Source organism: Hyla sarda, chromosome 6 (genome assembly GCF_029499605.1).
Source record: "Hyla sarda isolate aHylSar1 chromosome 6, aHylSar1.hap1, whole genome shotgun sequence".
Classification (NCBI taxonomy): domain Eukaryota; kingdom Metazoa; phylum Chordata; class Amphibia; order Anura; family Hylidae; genus Hyla; species Hyla sarda.
In genome coordinates, this window is record NC_079194.1 from 247,643,461 (window position 1) to 247,667,447 (window position 23,987).

General features: G+C 44.9%; 1 protein-coding gene across 1 annotated transcript in view; it reads left to right on the forward strand.

The window, feature by feature from the left end:
- LOC130277499 (mucin-5B-like) overlaps window positions 1-23,987 on the forward strand; it is a 180,479-nt gene that overhangs the window by 92,980 nt on the left and 63,512 nt on the right. Inside the window, exon 9 of the mRNA XM_056528174.1 lies at window positions 21,387-21,504. Coding sequence (XP_056384149.1) covers window positions 21,387-21,504 — 118 coding nt within the window. The remainder of the gene's footprint in view (window positions 1-21,386; window positions 21,505-23,987) is intronic.

Here is a 23,987-nt window from a genome sequence, read left to right on the forward strand (position 1 = left end):
GCGGTAAAGCCCTCTACAGTCCAGATTTTGTCCAGTGATGGAGGAAATGAACAGTGGCTTGACAAGGCGACTCACAGGAAGGAGATATTTGGTCACGAGAGAGGCATCTATGAAGTTGCCAGCAGAACCAGTGTCCAAAAATGCTGAAGCGAAGAACGAAGTCTGAGCAGAAACTTGAATGGAGATATTCAAACCCAGAGTGACAGTATTGACAGACTTGAGTGACAGTATTCACACCCAGAGACTCCGCTCCAACGTATCCTAGGTGCAAACGTTTTCCCGGACACAGAGGACAGGAAGGACAGTCTTTGAGAAAGTGCTCAGGGCAGGCAAAGTAAAGACACAAATTCTCGCTGCCTGGGTGAGGCGAGTATGTTCCACTGGCATAGCCTTTTCGGTAGGTACACTTTCATTACGTAGCTCCTCCTGTCTTTCGGAAAAACGCCAATCAATACGTGCGGCCAAATGGATCAGTTCATGCAGTTTAGTTGGAGAATCTCATGCAGCAAGAACATCCTTTATTCTACTAGAAAGTCATTTTTTAAATAGAGCACACAAGGCCTCGCCGTTCCATGCCAACTCTGAAGCAAGGATGGGAAACTGGACTGCATAGTCTCCGACGGAGGAAGTCCCTTGTCTTGGGTTAAGAAGAGCCGTCTCGGCAGAGGAGGCACGTGCGGGTTCTTCAAAGCGCTGCGGAATTCAGCCAAAAAGACTGGGAGGTTGGAGGTAATTGGGTCGCCAAGATCCCAGAGCGAAGTAGTCCAGGCCAGGGCCTTACCAGACAGGAGGCTAACCACAAAGGCCACCATAGTACGCTCTGTAGGAAACAGATCTGCCATGAACTCCAGATGCAAGGAACACTGAGTGACAAAGCCCCTACACTGCTTAGGGGTCTCCGACATACTTCGTGGAAAGAGGAAGACAAATTTTAGATCCACTAGGAACTGTTGGAACAGGTGGAGACTGCATGGTCAGAAGTAGCTGTGCCATGGTGGACAGTTGATTTAATTGCTGCACCTGATGGGCCAACTGTTGCGACTGACGGACCATATTGTAAGGGAGATCCGAATCCACAGGCAGAGGTACCTCAGCGGGATCCATGGCCGGATCAAGAGGTTCTAAGTCAGGCTGTCTAAAGTTAAGACAAATAAGTCACAGGGACCTGATGGGATACACCCAAAGCTATTAAAAGAACTTAGCAGTTTACTAACAAAACCGTTACCAGTGATTGGTTGAATAAATCTGTTAACAGGGGTCGTCTCATATGATTGGAAATTGGCAAATGTTGTGCCCATTCACGGGAAAGGTAGTAGGGTGGAATCAGGCTAGTAAGCCTGACATAAATAGTGGGGAAATTAATGGAAACCCTACTAAAGTATAGGATTGTGGAACATCTAAAATCCCGTGGATTGCAAGAAGAAAAACAACATGTGTTTACTTCAGGGAGATCACGTCAAACTAATCTTACTGATTTTTGTTTACTGGGTGACTAAAATAATAGATGGTGAAGGTGCAGTGGACATCTCTTATCTGGATTTTAGTAAGGCTTTTGACAGTGTCCTACATAGAAGCCTTATCAATAAACTGCAGTCTTTGAACTTGAACTTGAACTCCCATATTGTTGAATGGATTAGGCAGTGGCTGAGGGGCATACCACAGAGGATTGTATTCAAGATTTGTATAACAGGGTTGATGTTCCTAGAGGGATACGCCAAATAGAAAAGGATTTAGGCAAACTAGAAGAATGGTCAGAACTCTGGCAACTAAAATTTTATGTGGATAAGTGCAAGATAATGCACATTGGGCGTAATAGAAAATATTTGATACAGTCCTAACATTGGTGTCCGAGGAAAGGGGTTTAGGGGTCATTACTTCAAAAGTGGACAATTTAATAGAGCAGCAGGAAATGCTGTAGAATTAGCAGTAGAAAGTGGAAAGTGCTTGTGCTGTTGTACACAGCACTGGTGAGACCTCACTTGGAGTAATGTGTGCAGTAATGGAGGCTGTATCTTCAGAAGAATATAGATATTATGGAAAAAAAATTTGAGAAGATCTACTAAACTAGTACATGGATTGCTGCATAAAACCAGGAAAGGATAAAGGACCTTAACATGTATAGCTTGGAAGAAAGTTAACACAGAGGGGATATGATAGAGACTGTTTAACCCCTTAAGGACCAGGCCATTTTATACCTTAAGGACCGGAGCGTTTTTTGCAATTCTGACCACTGTCACTTTAAACATTAATAACTCTGGAATGCTTTTAGTTATCATTCTGATTCCGAGATTGTTTTTTCGTGACATATTCTACTTTAACTTAGTGGTAAAATTTTATGGTAACTTGCATCCTTTCTTGGTGAAAAATCCCAAAATTTGATGAAAAAAATGAAAATTTTGCATTTTTCTAACTTTGAAGCTCTCTGCTTGTAAGGAAAATGGATATTCAAAATATATTTTTTTGGGTTCACATATACAATATGTCTACTTTATGTTTGCATCATAAAATTTATGAGTTTTTACTTTTGGAAGACACCAGAGGGCTTCAAAGTTCAGTAGCAATTTTGAAATTTTTCACAAAATTTTCAAACTCACTATTTTTCAGGGACCAGTTCAGTCTTGAAGTGGATTTGAAGGGTCTTCATATTAGAAATACCCCATAAAAGACCCCATTATAAAAACTACACCCCCTAAAGTATTCAAAAAAACATTCAGTAAGTGTATTAACCCTTTAGGTGTTTCACAGGAATAGCAGCAAAGTGAAGGAGAAAATTCAAAATCTTCATTTTTTACACTCGCATGTTCTTGTAGACCCAATTTTTGAATTTTTGCAAGGGATAAAAAGGAGAAAATTTTTACTTGTATTTGAAACCCAATTTCTCTTGAGTAAGCGCATACCTCATATGTCTATGTTAATTGTTCGGTGGGCGCAGTAGAGGGCTCAGAAGGGAAGGAGCGACAAATGGTTTTTGGGGGGCATGCCGCATTTAGGAAGCCCCTATGGTGCCAGGACAGCAAAAAAAAAAACATGGCATACCATTTTGGAAACTAGACCCCTCAGGGAACGTAACAAGGGGTAAAGTGAACCTTAATACCCTACAGGTGATTCACGACTTTTGCATATGTAAAAAAAATATATATTTTTTTTACCTAAAATGCTTGGTTTCCCAAAAATTTTACATTTTTAAAAAGGGTAATAGCAGAAAATACCCCCCAAAATTTGAAGCCCAATTTCTCCCGATACAGAAAACACCTCGCATGGGGGTGAAAAGTGCTCTGCTGGCGCACTACAGGTCTCAGAAGAGAAGGAGTCACATTTGGCTTTTTGAAAGCAAATTTTGCTCTGGGGGCATGCCGCATTTAGGAAGCCCCTATGGTGCCAGAACAGCAAAAAAAAACACATGGCATACCATTTTGGAAACTAGACCCCTCGGGGAACATAACAAGGGGTAACGTGAACCTTAATGCCCTACAGGTGTTTCACGACTTTTGCATATGTAAAAAAAAATATTTTTTTTTACCTAAAATGCTTGTTTTCCCAAAATGTTTACATTTTTAAAAAGGGTAATAGCGGAAAATATCCCCCAAAATTTGAAGCCCAATTTCTCCCGATTCAGAAAACACCCCATATGGGGGTGAAAAGTGCTCTGCTGGCGCACTACAGGTCTCAGAAGAGAAGGAGTAACATTTGGCTTTTTGAAAGCAAATTTTGCTCTGGGGGCATGCCGCATTTAGGAAGCCCCTATGGTGCCAGAACAGCAAAAAAAAAACACATGGCATACCATTTTGGAAACTAGACCCCTCGGGGAACGTAACAAGGGGTAATGTGAACCTTAATACCCTACAGGTGTTTCACGACTTTTGCATATGTAAAAAAATATATATTTTTTTTACCTAAAATGCTTGGTTTCCCAAAATTTTTACAATTTTAAAAAGGGTAATAGCAGAAAATACCCCCCAAAATTTGAAGCCCAATTTCTCCCGATTCAGAAAACACCCCATATGGGTGTGAAAAGTGCTCTGCTGGCGCACTACAGGTCTCAGAAGAGAAGGAGTCACATTTGGCTTTTTGAAAGCGAATTTTGCTCTGGGGGCATGCCGCATTTAGGAAGCCCCTATGGTGCCAGGACAGCAAAAAAAAAAACACATGGCATACTATTTTGGAAACTAGACCCCTCGGGGAACGTAACAAGGGGTAATTTGAACCTTAATACCCTACAGGTGTTTCATGACTTTTGCATATGTAAAAAAATATATATTTTTTTTACCTAAAATGCTTGTTTTCCCAAAAATTTTACATTTTTTAAAAGGGTAATAGCAGAAAATACCCCCCAAAATTTGAAGCCCAATGTCTCCCGAGTACGGCGATACCCCATATGTGGCCCTAAACTGTTGCCTTGAAATACGACAGGGCTCCAAAGTGAGAGCGCCATGCGCATTTGAGGCCTAAATTAGGGACTTGCATAGGGGTGGACATAGGGGTATTCTACGCCAGTGATTCCCAAACAGGGTGCCTCCAGCTGTTGTAAAACTCCCAGCATGCCTGGACAGTCAACGGCTATCTGGCAATACTGGGAGTAGTTGTTTTGCAACAGCTGGAGGCTCCGTTTTGGAAACAGTGGCGTACCAGACGTTTTTAATTTTTATTGGGGAGGGGGGTTGTATAGGGGTGTATATGTAGTGTTTTTTACTTTTTATTTTATTTTGTGTTAGTGTAGTGTAGTGTTTTTAGGGTACAGTCGCACGGGCGGGGGGTTCACAGTAGTTTCTTGCTGGCAGTTTGAGCTACGGCAGAAAATTTGACGCAGCTCAAACTTGCAGCCGGATACTTACTGTAATCCTCCGCCCATGTGAGTGTACCCTGTACGTTCACATTGGGGGGGGGAATCAGTGCAAAACTACAACTCCCAGCATGTACGGTCTATCAGTGCATGCTGGGAGTTGTAGTTTTGCAACCGCTGGAGGCTCCGTTTTGGAAACAGTGGCGTACCAGACGTTTTTCATTTTTATTGGGGAGGGGAGGGGGGCTGTGTAGGGGTATGTGTATATGTAGTGTTTTTTACTTTTTATTTTATTGTGTGTTAGTGTAGTGTAGTGTTTTTAGGGTACAGTCACACGGGCGGGGGGGTTCACAGTAGTTTCTCGCTGGCAGTTTGAGCTGCGGCAGAAATTTTGCCGCACCTCAAACTTGCAGCCGGATACTTACTGTAATCCTCCGCCCATGTGAGTGTACCCTGTACGTTCACATTGGGGGGGGGGGGGAACATCCAGCTGTTGCAAAACTACAACTCCCAGCATGTACGGTCTATCAGTGCATGCTGGGAGTTGTAGTTTAGCAACAGCTGGAGGCACACTGGTTGTGAAACACCGAGTTTGGTAACAAACTCAGTGTTTTGCAACCAGTGTGCCTTCAGCTGTTGCAAAAGCTACAACCCCCAGCATGTACGGACAGCGGAAGGGCATGCTGGGTGTTGTAGTTATGCAACAGCTGGAGGCATACTACTTTGGCTGGGGATGCTGGGGATTGTAGTTATGCAACAGCTGGAGACACACTGGTTTGCTACTTAACTCAGTGTGCCTTCAGCTGTTGCAAAACTACAACTCTCAGCAGTCACCGACAGCCAACGGGCATGCTGGGAGTTGTAGTTATGCAACCACCAGATGCACCACTACAACTCCCAGCATGCACTTTAGCTGATTGTGCAAGCTGGGAGTTGTAGTTACACAACAGCTGAAGGTACACTTTTCCATAGAAAGAATGTGCCTCCAGCTGTTGCAAAACTACAAGTCCCAGCATGCCCATAAGGGCATGCTGGGAGTTGTGGTGGTCTGCCTCCTGCTGTTGCATAACTACAGCTCCCAGCATGCCCTTTTTGCATGCTGGGAGCTGTTGCTAAGCAACAGCAGGAGACTGTCACTCACCTCCAACGATCCTCGCCGCACAGGTCAGTCCCTCGTCGTCTCCGCCGCCGCCGCTGCTCCTGGGGCCCCGATCCCAACAGGGGCGCCGCGGATCGGGGTCCCCAGCACCCGGGGTGCACGTCCCGCACCCGCTCACGTCCTCCGGAAGAGGGGCGGAGCGGGTTGCGGGAGTGACACCCGCAGCAGGCGCCCTGATTGGTCGGCCGGTAATCCGGCCGACAAATCAGGGCGATCGTGAGGTGGCACCAGTGCCACCTCACCCCTGCTGGCTCTGGCTGTTCGGGGCCGTCGGAGACGGCCCCGAACAGCCTGTAATTCCGGGTCACCGGGTCACTGGAGACCCGATTGACCCGGAATCCGCCGCAGATCGCTGGACTGAATTGTCCAGCGATCTGCGGCCATCGCCGACATGGGGGGTCATAATGACCCCCCTGGGCGATATGCCCCGATGCCTGCTGAACGATTTCAGCAGGCATCGGGGACCGGCTCCGCTCCAGATGGTTGCGGGGGGCCGGTAAAACACATGACGTTCTCATACATCATGTGTCCTTAAGGACTCGGAAATGGAGACGTATGAGAACGTCATGTGTCCTTAAGGGGTTAATAGAGGAAGGTATTCAAAATGGTAAAGGAGGAGAGTATGTTTAAAAGAAGAAAAATTACCACAAGAGGACAGTTTTAAATTAGAGGGGCAAAGGTTTAAAAGGAATATCAGGAAGTATTACTTTAACCCGATAACGACCATGGACGAGTATAGACGTCCAGGTCGGGCGGCCGTTCCGGCACTTGGACGTGTATACTCATCCATGCTTCTGTCACCGCTCCTAAACAGCGGTGACAGGAGGGTGATGCTTGCTGTCACAGACAGCTGAGGATCACTGCTCGCGGGGCAAGGACCAATCAGAGCGGTCCCCGCCCCATGTTCGCTGTTATTGGTTGTCTTATCAGACCAATGACAGAGTTCTATTCACGGCGTGGCGAGCAGTTCTCCTGCTGCAGCTCCGATCTCCTTCACTCCTGTCAGTGTAAGTGAAGGAGATCAGAGCTGTGTGAGAGCAGTCTGAGAGAACATACTCCAGACCTCTTTCCCAATTTAACCCCCTCACAGTTGCACACCAAACCCCACTTCCACTCCCTTTCATTCCCTGTCCCCCCTTTTTTTTCATTTATTCATTTTTATTTGTTTGTTCAAAAAAGTTAAAAAATAAATAAAATATATATAGACAGATAGTAGTGTAGTTAGCTAGTGAGGTATATAATTAGCCTTAGGTGTAGGGCGTTAGGTTAGTGTTAGTTTAGGTGTAGGGTGTTAGATAGGGGTGGAAAGTTAGTAAGGTCAAGTTAGTAAGCATCAGGTAACATCTTTTAGTGTAGTTAGGTTCTAGATTTTAGCATTATTTAGCATTAGTTTTAGCGTTAGTTAGCGTTTCTTAAAATAGTATATTAGTTTAGGGTTTTTAGTTACCATATCAGGCTAGCCATATATATAGTCCCAGGCCAACATTTCCCCTCTGAAATGTCTTTTGGGGACATTTCCTTGAGAAATATGAATTTTTACTTTGTTTTAGTCTGCTACCACCAGTATGCTGCATATTTTTCAACACAGCACCAGTGGCCAAACAACCAAATGGGCCTATGCGGGGGTATTACCCAACACGGGAAGAACAGCGGAATAACATATGGGGTGCATTTCCTCCATTTTAAAAGGGATGTATAAAAAAAATGTCCCACAAATGATGCATTTGTGGAAAAAAAAGGAAATTGTATTTTTTTCCCCACTGACTTCAAAACTATTCCAGCCACACAAAAAGAACTCAAATGACTCACTTTTTGTCTAGTTGAATACTTTAGGGGGTCTAGTTTCCAAAATGGGGTGACTTGTGGGGTACGGTATGGTTCTGGCACCTAAAACCCATTGCAGGCGTGGAGTGCGCCCTACAATTTGCTCGGCCTAAAATGAGGCACTGAAAGTTAAATGGCTCTCTTCTCCTTATGGGTCCCACCACGCGGCCGACCAACCAAATAGGGCCTAAGCGAGGGCATTGCCGAACACGGGACAAACAGTGGAATAACATAGGGGTGCATTTCCTCCATTTCAAAAGGGATAGATAAAAAATATGTCCCACAAATGATGCATTTGTGAAAAAAAGGAATTTTTCTTTTTCAACTGACTTTATAAAAAAAACCTGCCCCAAAAATATGGCATTAAAATACTCTCTCTATCCCCTGGTGAATACCTTATGGAGTCTTGTTTTTAAAACAGGGTCATTCGGGGGGGGGGGGGGGGGGTCCTATGTTCTACAACCTCTCAGATGCTGAAAACCTTGCTTAGCACATAAAATAAGATGTTCTTTTCACATTTCGGACATTTTCAAAATGTCAAGTAACGTGTGAATAAAAAAAAAAAAGTTTAAAAAATAAAGTAGACATATGAAATTATCATTTCTATAAACAATTTGCACAGTATGTATAAATATATGCAACCTATTAGTGTCAAAATAACAAAAATGTTTCTTTTTTTCTAAAATTTCATGATTTTTTGCATTGTAAATAAAAAAAATACCAATTATGTCGATTTACTTTTGTTATTTACATGTAGTACAACTATTGACAAAAAAAAAAAAAGAAAACAATGTCAGAATTGTTTTCATGGGCGAAACATTACCAGAGTTATACTCTAATAAAGACATACATCCCAGATTAGAAAAAACAGGCCTGGTCTTTGAGGGGCATACAGGCTTAATTAGCTTAGTCCTAAAGGGGTTAATGAGACAGTAGCGGATGCGTAAACTGGTCGCTGCAAATACAGTGAAGGAGTTTAACCCCTTAAGGACCCATGACGTATGCAAACGTCTCTGCACCCTGGGCTTTAACCCCTTAAACACCAGGCCATTTCACACCTTAGGACCAGAGCGTTTTTTGAACATCTGACCACTGTCACTTTAAACATTAATAACTCTGGAATGCTTTTAGTTATCATTCTGATTCCGAGATTGTTTTTTCATGACCTATTCTACTTTAACATGGTGGTAAATTTTTGTCGATACTTGCATCCTTTCTTGGTGAAAAATCCCAAAATTTTATGAAAAAATGTAAAATTTTGCATTTTTCTAACTTTGAAGCTCTCTGCTTGTAAGGGAAATGGATATTCCAAATAAAAAAAAAAATTATTTACATTTCCAATATGTCTACTTTATGTTTGCATCATAAAATTGGCGTGTTTTTTACTTTTGGAAGACATCAGAGGGCTTCAAAGTTCAGCAGCAATTTTCCAATTTTTCACAACATTTTCAAACTCACTATTTTTCAGGGACCAGTTCAGGTTTGAAGTGGATTTGAAGGGTCTTCATCTTAGAAATACCCCACAAATTACCCCATTATAAAAACTGCACTCCCCAAAGTATTCAAAATTACATTCAGTCAGCGTTTTAACCCTTTAGGTGTTTCACAGGAATAGCAGCAAAGTGAAGGAGAAAATTCACAATCTTCATTTTTTACACTCGCATGTTCTTGTAGACCCAATTTTTGAATTTTTACAAGGGGTAAAAGGAGAAAATTTATACTTATATTTGTAGCTCAATTTCTCTCGAGTAAGCACATTGTCACGATGCCGGCTGGCAGGAGGTGGATCCTCTGTGCCAGAGAGGGATTGGCGTGGACCGTGCTAGTGGACCGGTTCTAAGTCACTACTGGTTTTCACCAGAGCCCGCCGCAAAGCGGGATGGACTTGCTGCGGCGGTAGTGACCAGGTCGTATCCACTAGCAACGGCTCAACCTCTCTGGCTGCTGAAGATAGGTGCGGTACAAGGGAGTAGACAGAAGCAAGGTCGGACGTAGCAGAAGGTCGGGGGCAGGCGGCAAGGTTCGTAGTCAGGGTGATAGCAGAAGTACTGGTACACAGGCTTAGGACACACAAAACGCTTTCACTAGGCACAAGGGCAACAAGATCCGGCAAGGGAGTGCATGGGAGGAAGTCAGATAAAGGCAGGGAGCAGATGGAAGCCAATTAAGCTAATTGGGCCAGGCACCAATCATTGGTGCACTGGCCCTTTAAGTCTCAGGGAGCTGGCGCGCGCGCGCCCTAGAGAGCGGAGCCGCGCGCGCCAGCACATGACAGCAGGGGACGGGAACGGGTAAGTGACCTGGGATGCGATTCGCGAGCGGGCGCGTCCCGCTGTGCGAATCGCATCCCCGACGGCCATGACAGTGCAGCGCTCCCGGTCAGAGGGACCGACCGGGGCGCTGCGGAGAGAGAGACGCCGTACGCGCTCCGGGGAGGAGCGGGGACCCGGAGCGCTAGGCGTAACAGTACCCCCCCCCTTAGGTCTCCCCTTCTCTTTGTCCGGTAACTGCCTCCCCTGGGATGAGGACACCGGGAAAGGATGGAGGGATTCCTCAACGGCAGGCAGTACAGCAGGAGTGGGAATGGGGAGGGAGGGCAGAGGGCGAGGCCTGGCACGGGGCAGTGTGACACCAGGACGAGGGCCATGAGGAGGCACCGAGGCTTGCCTGACTGGACTGGGAGGGGGGGAGAGGCACTTCTTAAGGCGGGCAGAGTCCATAACGACCTTAGGGAGACCGGATACAGGAGGAACCACAGGGTCACGGCAGGGAGTACTGGTAACCGGTTTAAGGCAGTCCTTGAAGCAAGAGGTACCCCAGCTCTTGATCTCCCCTGTGGACCAATCCAGGGTTGGGGAATGGTGTTGAAGCCAGGGTAGTCCAAGGAGAACTTCAGAAGTGCAATTGGAGAGGACCAAAAACTCAATTTTCTCATGATGAGATCCGATGCACATTAGGAGGGGCTTCGTGCGGAAACGCACGGTGCAATCCAACCTGGCTCCGTTGACTGCGGAAATGTGGAGTGGCTTGACAAGACGGGTCACCGGGATGCGGAATTTATTCACCAAGGACTCCCGAATAAAATTCCCAGAGGCACCAGAGTCCAGGCAGGCCACGGCTGAGAGGGAAGAGCTGGCTGAAGAAGAAATCCGTACAGGCACCGTGAGACGTGGAGAAGCCGACTTAGCATCAAGAGACGCCACACCCACGAGAGCTGGGTGCGAGCGTGCGTTTCCCAGACGTGGAGGACGGATGGGGCAATCCACCAAAAAATGTTCGGTACTGGCACAGTACAGACAAAGATTCTCTTCCTTACGGCGATTCCTCTCTTCCAGGGTCAGGCGAGACCGATCCACTTGCATGGCCTCCTCGGCGGGAGGCCTAGGCGCAGATTGCAATGGAGACTGTGGTAGAGGTGTCCAGAGATCTAAGTCTTTTTCCTGGCGGAGCTCTTGATGCCTCTCAGAAAAACGCATGTCAATGCGAGTGGCTAGATGAATGAGTTCATGCAGGTTGGTAGGAGTATCTCGTGCGGCCAGAACATCTTTAATGTTGCTGGATAGGCCTTTTTTAAAGGTCGCGCAGAGGGCCTCATTATTCCAGGAAAGTTCAGAAGCAAGAGTACGGAATTGTATGGCGTACTCGCCAACGGAAGAATTACCCTGGACCAGGTTCAGCAGGGCAGTCTCAGCAGAAGAGGCTCGGGCAGGTTCCTCAAAGACACTTCGAATTTCCGAGAAGAAGGAGTGTACAGAGGCAGTGACGGGGTCATTGCGGTCCCAGAGCGGTGTGGCCCATGACAGGGCTTTTCCAGACAGAAGGCTGACTACGAAAGCCACCTTAGACCTTTCAGTAGGAAACTGATCCGACATCATCTCCAAATGCAGGGAACATTGCGAAAGAAAGCCACGGCAAAACTTAGAGTCCCCATTAAATTTGTCCGGCAAGGACAGGCGGAGGCTAGGAGTGGCCACTCGCTGCGGAAGAGGTGCAGGAGCTGGCGGAGGAGATGGTTGCTGCTGCTGTAGCTGAGACTGAATCTGCTGTAGCTGCGACTGGAGTTGCTGAGTCATGGTGGTCAAGTACGACAGCTGGTGATCTTGTTTGGCAATCTGTCGGGCTTGCTGGGCGACCAGTGTGGGGAGGTCGGCGACAACAGGCAGAGGAACTTCAGCGGGATCCATGGCCGGATCTACTGTCACGATGCCGGCTGGCAGGAGGTGGATCCTCTGTGCCAGAGAGGGATTGGCATGGACCGTGCTAGTGGACCGGTTCTAAGTCACTACTGGTTTTCACCAGAGCCCGCCGCAAAGCGGGATGGACTTGCTGCGGCGGTAGTGACCAGGTCGTATCCACTAGCAACGGCTCAACCTCTCTGGCTGCTGAAGATAGGCGCGGTACAAGGGAGTAGACAGAAGCAAGGTCGGACGTAGCAGAAGGTCGGGGGCAGGCGGCAAGGTTCGTAGTCAGGGTGATAGCAGAAGTACTGGTACACAGGCTTAGGACACACAAAACGCTTTCACTAGGCACAAGGGCAACAAGATCCGGCAAGGGAGTGCATGGGAGGAAGTCAGATAAAGGCAGGGAGCAGATGGAAGCCAATTAAGCTAATTGGGCCAGGCACCAATCATTGGTGCACTGGCCCTTTAAGTCTCAGGGAGCTGGCGCGCGCGCGCCCTAGAGAGCGGAGCCACGCGCGCCAGCACATGACAGCAGGGGACGGGAACGGGTAAGTGACCTGGGATGCGATTCGCGAGCGGGCGCGTCCCGCTGTGCGAATCGCATCCCCGACGGCCATGACAGTGCAGCGCTCCCGGTCAGCGGGACCGACCGGGGCGCTGCGGAGAGAGAGACGCCGTACGCGCTCCGGGGAGGAGCGGGGACCCGGAGCGCTAGGCGTAACACACATACCTCATATGTCTATGTAAAATGTTCGGCTGGCGCAGTCGAGGGCTCAGAAGCTCTGAAGCGACAAGGGGATTTTGGAGAGTACGTTTTTCTGAAATAGTTTTTGGGGGGCATGTCGCATTTCGGAAGCCCCTATGGGGCCAGAACCGCAAAAAAAAAGCACATGGCATACCATTTTGGAAACTAGACCCCTTGAGGAATGTAACAAGTAATAAAGTGAGCCTTAATACCCCACAGGGGTTTCACGACTTTTGCTTATGTTAAAAAAAATAAAAAAAATGTTTCACTAAAATGTGTGTTTCCCCCCAAATTTCACATTTTTGCAAGGGTTAATAGCAGAAAATACCCCCAAAATTTGTAACCCCATCTCTTCTGAGTATGGAGGTACCCCATAAGTTGACCTGAAGTGCACTATGGGCAAACTACAATGCTCAGAAGAGAAGCAGTCATATTTAGATTTTTGAGAGCAAATTTTGCTCGGGGGGCATGTCACATTTAGGGAGCCCCTATGAAGCCAGAACAGCAAAAAAATAACACATGGCATACCATTTTGGAAACTAGACCCCTTGAGGAACGTAACAAGGAATAAAGTGAGCCTTAATACCCCACAGGGGTTTCACGACTTTTGCATATGTTAAAAAAAAAAAAATGTTTCACAAAAATTTGTTTCCCCCCAAATTTCACATTTTTGCAAGGGTTAATAGCAGAAAATACCCCCCAAAATTTGTAACTCCATCTCTTCTAAGTATGGAGGTACCCCATAAGTTGACCTGAAGTGCACTACGGCGAACTACAATGCTCAGAAGAGAAGGAGTCATATTTGGCTTTTTGAGAGCAAATTTTGCTTGGGGGGCATGTCGCATTTAGGAAGCCCCTATGGTGCCAGAACAGCAAAAAAAAAAACACATGGCATACCATTTTGGAAACTAGACCCCTTGAGGAACGTAACAAGGAATAAAGTGAGCCTTAATACCCCACAGGGGTTTCATGACTTTTGCATATGTAAAAAAAAAATAATAATTTTTCCACTAAAATGTGTGTTTCCCCCCAAATTTCACATTTTTGCAAGGGTTAATAGCAGAAAATCCCCCCAAAATTTGTAACCCCATCTCTTCTGAGTATGGAAGTACCCCATAAGTGGACGTCAAATGCAATGTTCAGAAGAGAAGGAGTCACATTTGCAAATTTTGCTGAAATGGGGGGGACATATCGCATTTAGGAAGCCATGGACCGCAAAAAAATAAACACATGGCATACTATTTTGGAAACTGCACCCCTCAAGGAACATAAAAAGGGGTGCAGAGGGCATTAACACCCCACAGGTGTTTGATAAATATTCATGAAGTGGGATGTGAAAATGAAAAATTTGATTTTTTTTACACTAAAATGCTGGGGTTACCCCAAATTTTTAATTTTCACAAGTGGTAAAAGGAGAAAATGTCATTGTAAATGTGTAAATACATTTCTTTGGAGTAAGTACATACCTCAAGTCTGGGCTTAAAGAGCGTGCACACCGGTCTCAGAGGTGCCGGAGATCAGTCAGGGTCCTTGAGCTTTGGCTTTCTCCTATGGAGCCAGAACAGTGGGACCCCCCCTCAAGGGGCATTACATGGGGTAAATAACTGGGGTACACTAAGTAACTAAAATGGGGTACAGTGGGACATAAAATTATAAAACATATTATGTTCCCAGAATGATGACCCAGAGCACAGCCAAAACGAAAAAATATGCCCGCCCCAAACCCTATGCTCTGAATTATCATTCTGGAATGTGATATGTGTGGCCGCCCCTAACTTGTTGCCTCAAATGCGCACCCCGCTCAGGTGGAGAGAGAGCACTGCGCATTTAAGGCAACATAAAAAGTCCCCAATGATAGTGACTCAGTGACCCATGACCCATTTTTTATAAAAAAAAAAAAATACCCCCAGAGTTCTTATCATTTTTTTATTTTTTTTTGGATTAAATATTTTTTTGGGCAATTTTGTGGTTTTATGGGGTTAAAACTTGGAATGTACTCTGGACTTGGTACATTTGGGTCAAATTGTGGAAAATTAAAATGAAGAGGGAAAATTTAGAACTACATGGAAGTGTTATACTCCCTGAAGCAATCCTTAATGCAGAGGCCCGGACTATCTGGGCAAGTGTCACATTGAGTGGTGGTGTCCTTCCGAATCCCCCTCTTGTAACACACTCTGCATCTTTTCTGGGCTCGTCCCTTCTTTCCAGTGTGGGGGACCTCACCTGGAAAGTGTTGGTCTGGGAGGATCCTGGCACCTATTACTTCAGTTCCTTGGGAAGTCCGGCCTGCTCTTGCCCGGTCGCCAAAGATCAGGACCTTTAGGACTTCTTCTTGGTACTGGAGGAATGTCCCTGTGTTGCCAGCGTACTGGGACAGTACAAAAGAGTTGTACATGGCAACCTGTACCATGTAGACCGCAACTTTCTTGTACCATACCCGTGTTTTCCGCATGGCGTTATATGGCTTGAGGACTTGATCAGAAAGATCAACTCCCCCCATATACCGATTGTAGTCCAGAATACAATCGGGCTTGAGGACCGGTGTTGTGGTACCTCGCACAGGGACAGGTGAGCTGCCATTGCCATGAATAGTGGTCAGCATAAGGACATCCCTCTTATCCTTATACTTGACCAGCAACAGGTTTTCATGGGCAAGGGCACGAGACTCATCCTTGGGAATAGGTGTCTTAACAAAATTTAGAGGGAGGCCTCTCTGGTTTTTCCGCACGGTTCCACAAGTGGACGTGGATCTGGCGGCAAGGGATGTGAAGAGAGGGATGCTGGTATAAAAGTTGTCCACGTACACGTGGTAACCCTTATCCAGCAATGGGTGCACAAGCTCCCAAACGATTTTTCCGCTAACACCCAGAGTGGGGGAACAATCTGGGGGTTCAATACGGGAATCTCGTCCCTCATACACTCTAAACTTGAGAGTGTACCCTGAGGTACTCTCACAAAGTTTATAGAGCTTCACTCCATACCGCGCCCGCTTCGAGGGAATATACTGGCGGAAGTTGAGTCTCCCCTTAAAACTGATAAGAGACTCATCAACCAAGAGCTCCATGAGGGGTACATAGGCCTCCAAAAATTTGGCCCCTAAGTGATCGATGACCGGCCTCACTTTGTAAAGCCGGTCATAGGCGGGATCACCTCAGGGTGGACATGCCACATTATCTGCATAATGCAGGCATTTCCAAATGGCCTCGAACCGCCTCCGTGTCATGACCATACTGTAAAGCGGGGTCTGGTAGAGGATGTCCCCGCTCCAGTACTGTCTGACACTGGGCTTTTTGACCAGGCCCATATGCAGCAAGAGGCCCCAAAATGTCCTCATTTCTGCTGCATCAATGGCGCACCATTCATTGGACCTGGTCAAAAAAAAATCAGGGTGGTGGGCGATGAACTGCCTGGCGTACAGATTCGTCTGCTCCACCATGTAATTGACAAAACTGTCACTGAAAAAATAACTGAAATAGTCAATTTCAGTGAATCCAGAATTGTCAATCCGGATTCTGGAGTCGCCAACAAACTCCGGAACCCGTGGCTGATAACCCTCTGGGGGTCTCCAGATAGGGTCACCGGAAGGGGGCTCCGGTAAACTTGTCTGGGGGGTCAGACTCCTAGTACGAGCGGCATCACCACTCGCACTAGTGCCGGCCACTGGGCCACTATCATGGGGGTGCGTTGCCTCGCCATCATGGGGGCTCATCATCAGTACTAGATGATGAGGAGGACGATGAAGAACACAGAAATGTTGGATCTTCATCGTCCTCACTAACAGATTCGGAGTCGGAGGCAAGAAAAGCGTATGCCTCCGCTACCGAAAATGCCCGGCGAGCCATCGCCTTTTTTCTACGGTGGCGGGGGGGGCGGTGGCGGGGGGGGGGGGAGGGTAGTGTGTGTGTGTGTGTGGGGGGGTTATGTACTATGTGTGTGCTTGGTGTATACTATATATAACGGTGTGTGATTAGAAATCACACACCGTTATATGGGGGGAAAAATGCTTCAGGCATCCAGGACAAACGCCGAGGGGGGCCACGTCTGCGAGGGAAATCGCCCCTGCGATCTGCGGCGATACCGGGCAGATCGGGTCTCTGGGACCCGACCGCCCAGTAATTTTGCATGATCCCGGTTGTCACAGACAGCCAGGACCATGCTGGAGGCTAGGAGCGAGGTGGCAAGCCTGTTAGCTAACCGACCAATCGCAGGGGGGGGGGGGGGTTACTTCCTCCCACCCTGCCCGGCCCCTGGAAGACCGGAGAGGACGGGAGGAAGACCGGAGGATGCGGCAGGGGACGGGGGAGTGCTGGGGCCCAGCCCCGGTACTTACCTCGTCCCTGAAGACCCGTATCCCGGCGATGAAGACTGCGGCGGTCGGGCCCTTTACAGCAATGCATGTATCCGTAAAGCGACATGCATTGCTGTATTGGGACCCTGTATACTACAACTCCCAGCATGCCCAGACAGCCCTTGGCGTCTGGGCATGATGGGAGTTGCAGTTTTGCAACATCTGGAGGTGCGCAGTTTTGGGACCACTGTGCCCTTCCAGATGTTGCAAAACTACACATCCTCAGCATGCCCTTACTGTCCAGGCATGCTGGGAGTTGTAGTTCTGTGACATCTGGCCCTTCAGATGTTGCAGAACTACAACTCCCAGCATGGCTGGACAGTTTTGGCATACTGGGAGTTGTAGTTTTGCAACATTTGGAAGGGCACAGATTGGGAGCCACTGTATTAGTGGTCTGCAAACTGTAGTCCTCCAGATGTTGCAAAACTACAACTCCAAGAATGCTGGGAGTTGTAGTTCGGCAACATCTGGCTCTAAAGATGTTGCCGAACTACTACTTCCAGCATGCCTGAGAATGTTTGGGAGTTGTGGTTTTGCAGCAACTGGAGGCACACTGGTTGGGAAACATTGTCTGTTTCCTAACTCAGTGTTTCCCAACCCGTGTGCCTCCAGCTGTTGCAAAACTATAACTACCAGCATGCACTGATAGACTGTGCATGCTGGGAGTTATAGTTTTGCAACAGCTGGAGATCCCCCCCCCCCCAGGGTACACCCCCCAGGGTACATTCACATGGGCAGGGGCTTACAGTGAGTATCAGGCTGCAAGTTTGCGATGCAGCAAATTTTGCAAGACAGCTCAAACTCGCAGCGGGAAACTCTCTGTAATCCCCCACCCGTGTGACTGTACCCTAAAAACACTACACTAACACAAAATAAAATAAAAAGGAAAAAACACTACATATACACATACCCCTACACAGCCCCCCTCCCCAATAAAAATGAAAAACGTTTGGTACGCCACTGTTTTCAAAATGAAGCCTCCAGCTGTTGCAAAACAACAACTCCCAGTATTGCCGGACAGCCACTGACTGTCCAAGCATGCTGGGAGTTTTGCAACAGCTGGAGGCACCCTGCTTAGGAATCACTGGCGTAGAATACCCCTATGTCCACCCCTATGCAAATCCCTAATTCAGGCCTCAAATGCGCATGGCACTCTCATTTCGGAGCCCTGTCGTAACAGTTTAGGGCCACATATGGGGTATCGCCGTACTTGGGAGAAATTGCCTAACAAATTTTGTTGAGTTTTTTCTCCTTTCACCCCTTATGAAAAGGTGAAGTTGGGGTCTACACCAGCATGTTAGTGTAAAAAAATAGATGTTTTACACTATCATGCTGGTGTTGCCCTATACTTTTAATTTTGACAAAAAAAGCCCCCCAAAATTTGTAATGCAATTTCTCCCGACTACGGAGATACCCTATATGTGGGCGCAAAGTGCTCTGGGGGCGCACAACAAGGCCCAGAAGGAAGAGTGCACCATGTACATTTGAGGTGATTTGCACAGGGGTGGCTGATTGTTACAGCGGTTTTGACAAACGCAAAAAAAAAAAAAAAAAAAAACACATGTGACCCCATTTCGCAAACTACACCCCTCACAGAATGTAATGAGGGGTGCAGTGAGAATTTACACCCCACAGGTGTCTGACAGATCTTTGGAAGAGTGGGCTGTGCAAATTAAAAATTTTGTACAGCCCACTGTTCCAAAGATCTGACAAACACCAGTTGGGGGTAAATGCTCACTGTACCCCTTGTTACGTTCCTCAAGGGGTCTAGTTTCCAAAATGGTATGCCATGTGGGGGTTATTTTGCTGTCCTGGCACCATAGGGGCTTCCTAAATGCGACATGCCCCCCGAGCAAAATTTGCTCTCAAAAAGCCAAATAGGACTCCTTCTCTTCTGAGCATTGTAGTTCGCCCGTAGTGCACTTCAGGTCAACTTATGGGGTACCTCCATACTCAGAAGAGATGGGGTTACAAATTTTGGGGGTATTTTCTGCTATTAACCCTTGCAAAAATGTGAAATTTGGGGGGAAACACAATTTAGTGAAATGTTTTTTAAATTTTTTTACATATGCAAAAGTCGTGAAACACCCGTTGGTTATTATGGCTCACTTTATTTCTTGTTGCGTTCCTCAAGGGGTCTAGTTTCCAAAATGGTATGCCATGTGTTTATTTTTTTTTTGCTGTTCTGGCACCATAGGGGCTTCCTAAATGCAATATGCCCCCGAAAAAACTCTCCAAAATCCCCTTGTCGCTCCTTCGCTTCTGAGCCCTCTACTGCGCCCGCCGAACACTTTGCATAGACATATGAGGTATGTGCTTACTCGAGAGAAATTGGGCTACAAATATAAGTATACATTTTCTCCTTTTACCCCTTGTAAAAATTAAAAAATTGGGTCTACAAGAACGTGCGAGTGTAAAATATGAAGATTGTGAATTTTCTCCTTCACTTTGCTGCTATTCCTGTGAAACACCTAAAGGGTTAAAACGCTGACTGAATGTCATTTTGAATACTTTGGGGGGTGTAGTTTTTATAATGGGGTCATTTGTGGGGTATTTCTAATATGAAGACCCTTCAAATCCACTTCAAACCTGAACTGGTCCCTGGAAAATTGTGATTTTGGAAATTTTGTGAAAAATTAGAAAATTGCTGCTGAATTTTGAAGCCCTCTGGTGTCTTCCAAAAGTAAAAACACGTCAATTTTATGATTCAAACATAAAGTAGACATATTGTATATGTGAATAAAAAAAAAATATTTGGAATATCCATTTTCCTTACAAGCAGAGAGCTTCAAAGTTAGAAAAATGCAAAGTTTTCACATTTTTCATCAAATTTGGGGATTTTTCACCAAGAAAGGATGGAAGTTACCAAAAAATTTTACCACTATGTTAAAGTAGAATATGTCACGAAAAAAATGTCTCAGAATCAGAATGATAGCTAACAGCATTCCAGAGTTATTAATATTTAAAGTGACAGTGGTAAGATGTACAAAAAATGGCTGGGTCCTAAGGTGTAAAATGGCTGGTTCCTTAAGGGGTTAAACATACATGGGATAAGCATAAGGCTATCCTTCATATAAGATAGGGCCAGGGACTATTCAAAGTATTCAGGATATTGTGCAGACTAGATGGGCCAAATGGTTCTTATCTGCCGACACATTCTATGTTTTTTTTTTGCTTTTCTTTTCATTTTGTGCTGAAACACCCACAATTATTATAGGAAGAATTGTGCATTCCCAATATAGACTAAATCCTGTGCACTCGTTCTAATGATGGTGGGGGCTCAGCACTGAGACTGCAACCGATCAAACCTTTGACATCTCTTTGTGACACATCAAAAGTGTTTTGAAATGACAAGGACACTTTTATAGAGAAACTATTGAATATTTATCATTCAGTCCACTTGGTCTCTTTGCACTATTACATTTTTTTCTTCTGCGTTATTAGGGGTTGAACTTTCAGACTGCTTTTAGGAAGTTTTGCACTTGCATCTTCATAGGCCCTCTTTGTTCTCCAGTTGCTGATTAAGTAAAATATGGGCCTTAAAGCAAGCAATTACAATTCAGCTTTGTTTTACTAGCAAAGATTTAATACCATCGGTGTATAAAATATTATATCTGGTTGGTTGCTATAAGGCTAAGTACTATGTAAAACATTGCTGTAAGAGAAAATAATGTCACAGGGGAACAGACAAGCAAGCTCATTTGACAAACAACTGGTAACTTCAATTTCTCATAATTTACATTACAAATAAATAAGTATACAAAAAGGATTTCTTTGGAGAGATAAAACAACTTTCAATTAAAACAGTTAAAGGACATTTCCAGGAAATGTTAAAATTTAGTATGTGTCTCCCCCTGCAGTAAAACAGTAAAGGACTGCATACTTACCTCCCTCAGTGAGGACCAGAAGAACAGACAGCTGCAGCTATGGTAAACCAAGGGAGGCAAGTATGCAGTCTTTTAATGTTTTTATGAAGGGGAGAGACACATATATAGTACCCTTTGACATATTCTGGAAAATCTCTTTCTCTGCTTTAAAAAGAATTTCCCAGAGACATACATACTATACTGTACTATTGCCGTACTACATGTATTTCCCTTTGGATATGATACATATGAGACTTGGCTTGTATTAAATACAGATTAAATTAATTTCTGTATCCAGGGTTATTTACAATCTCTATATGTTAAAAATATACAGTATTTATCTGTGCAAACTGTACACATTGTGTAACTGTATACATTTAAATTACAGAATGCACTTCTCTAATTTAACAAATGGTAACAAACATGTATATTTTTTTGTGTAGGATCAACCATGATTTAGCTTATTTTTATTTTTGTTTCTAGGACTTGTGTTGGATGATATTACTAACTTGGGATGTATCCCTATTGAAAATTGTTCTTGCACATTTAACAAGCAAATTTATCCACCAGGATCAGTTTACAATGGTACTTGTAGAACATGGTAAGCATATGTATTTAACTGTTTGCTATATAAACAGTAAAGTATGCAGTGAATATAATATTAAAGGGGTACTCCCGTGGAAAACTTTTTTTTTAATAAACTGGTGCCAGAAAGTTTAACATATTTGTAAATTACTTCTATTAAAAAATCTTAATCCTTCCAGTACTTATTAGCTGCTGAATACTACAGAGGAAATTATTTTCTTTTTGGAACACAGTGCTTTCTGCTGACATCATGACCACAGTGCTCTCTGCTGACATATCTGTCCATTTTAGGAACTGTCCAGAGCAGCATATGTTTGCTATGGGGATTTTCTCCTGCTCTGGACAGTTCTTAAAATGGACAGAGATGTCAGCAGAGAGCACTGTGGTCATGATGTCAGCAGAGAGCTCTGTGTTACAAAAAGAAAACCATACTTATTAGTATTCATCAGCTAATAAGTACTGGAAGGATTATGATTTTTTAATAGAAGTAATTTACAAATCTGATTAATTTGCTGGCACCAGTTTGTTTAAAAAAAAAAAAAAAAAGTTTTCCATGGGAGTACCCCTTTAACCCCTTAAGGACGAAGACCATTTTGACCTTAAGGACGAGGTCAATTTTAGTTTTTGCACTTTTGTTTTTTCCTCCTCTCCTTCTAAAAATCATAACGCTTTCAGCTTTGCACCTACAGAACCATATAAGGGCTTATTTTTTTTTTGCGTCACCAAATGTACTTTGTAATGACCTCACTTATTTTATAATATAATCTGTGGTGAAACAAAAAAACTATTTGTGGGGTGAAATTAAAAGAAAAAAAACATTTAGTAAATTTTTAGAGCTTACGTTTCTATGCAGTGCACATTTCTGTAAAAATGACACCTTATCTTTATTCTGTAGATCCATACCCAATTCATGCAGGTTTTATTTTATTTTTATTTTTTTAAATTACAACTAAATGCACCATAGTATGTTTTAAATTGTCATCTTCTGACCCCTATAACTTTTTTATTTTTCCGCATACGGGGCTAAATTAGGGCTAATTTTTTGTGCTGTGGTCTGTAGCTTTTATTGTTACCATTTTTTTTTTTTATGGGACTTTTTGATTGCTTTTTATAAATTTTTTATAGTATATGAAGTGACCAAAAATGCACAATTTTGGACTTTTTGGTTATTCTTTTCACGTGTACGCCATCGACCGTGGGGTTTAACTACCCTTATATTTAAAATATATGCTTGCGGCAGTACCACATATGATTATTTTATTATTTAAAAAAAAATTAGAAGGGGGGAGGGGGCAAACTTTTATTAGAAGGTTTTAATTCACTTTTATAAACTTTTTTTTTCTAACACTTTTTTTTTACAACATTGATCTCTTGATTGCATATACTGATCATTGCTATGCAATAACATAGCATTGATCAGCGTGATCAGTGCTCTGCTGTTCCAGCCTGCATAGCAGACAGCGAGGAGGCAGGAAAGTGCCCTCCCGCTCTCCTCTCAGCTGATCGGGACATCGCGGTTTCACTGCGATGGTCCCAATTAGCTCCGGTGAGCTGCCAATTACTTTCAGTTTTGACGCCACAATCAATTTTGATCGCTAAAAGGATTAATGCCGGGCATCGGTCCGATTGATGATGTCCGGCATTAACCCTGGGTCCTGGCTGCTGATAGCAGTCGGGATCCATCGGGTTTGAAGTGTGCTCAGCACGTGAACGTGCTTTAAACCATGAGATTGTGCCAAGGCCGTACAGGTAAGCCCTTCATACTTAAGTATTGGGACGTGAGGGTATACCTGTACGCCCTCCGTCCCCAACAGGTTAAATGGGGTTTTCTGGGACCTTGATGGCCCATCATTAGGATGGGTCATTAATATCAGATTGATGTGGTGTCGAAACCAAGCTGTTTACCAGATGTGTGGTGCCCACTTATACGGATAAAAAAAAAAAGATAAAGCAGAGGTGAAGCAGTTGGCGTAGTACCTCTGTTGGACTGCAGGAGGCTGTGTTCCTGTAGTTGAACTGTCCAGAAAAGGAGAAAATTCCCATAGCAAACTTATGCTGCTCTGGATAGTTCCCAAAATGGACAGAGATGTCAGCAGAGAGCACTGTGCTCATGATGTCAGCAGACTGCTCTGTGTTTCATGAAGAAAATAATTTCCCCTGTAGTATTCAGCAGCTAATAAGTACAGGAAGGATTAAGATTTTTTAATAGAAGTAATTTCAAATCTGTTTAACTTTCTGCCACCAGTTGATTTAAAAAAAGAAAAAAGTTTTTCACCGGTGTACCCCTTTAACTTTAACTACGCCCTCGCATCCCGTCACTTAAGGAGGGATGTCGTATCCATACGCCCTCCGTATTTCCGATCACCGCAGCTCGCTGGGCGGTGATCGTACCGGGATGCCTGCTGATATCTATCAGCAGGCATCCCATGGCAATGCCTAGGGGGGTCCTGAGACCCCCCCCATGTCGGCGATCGCAGCCAATCGCAGGTCAATTCAGAC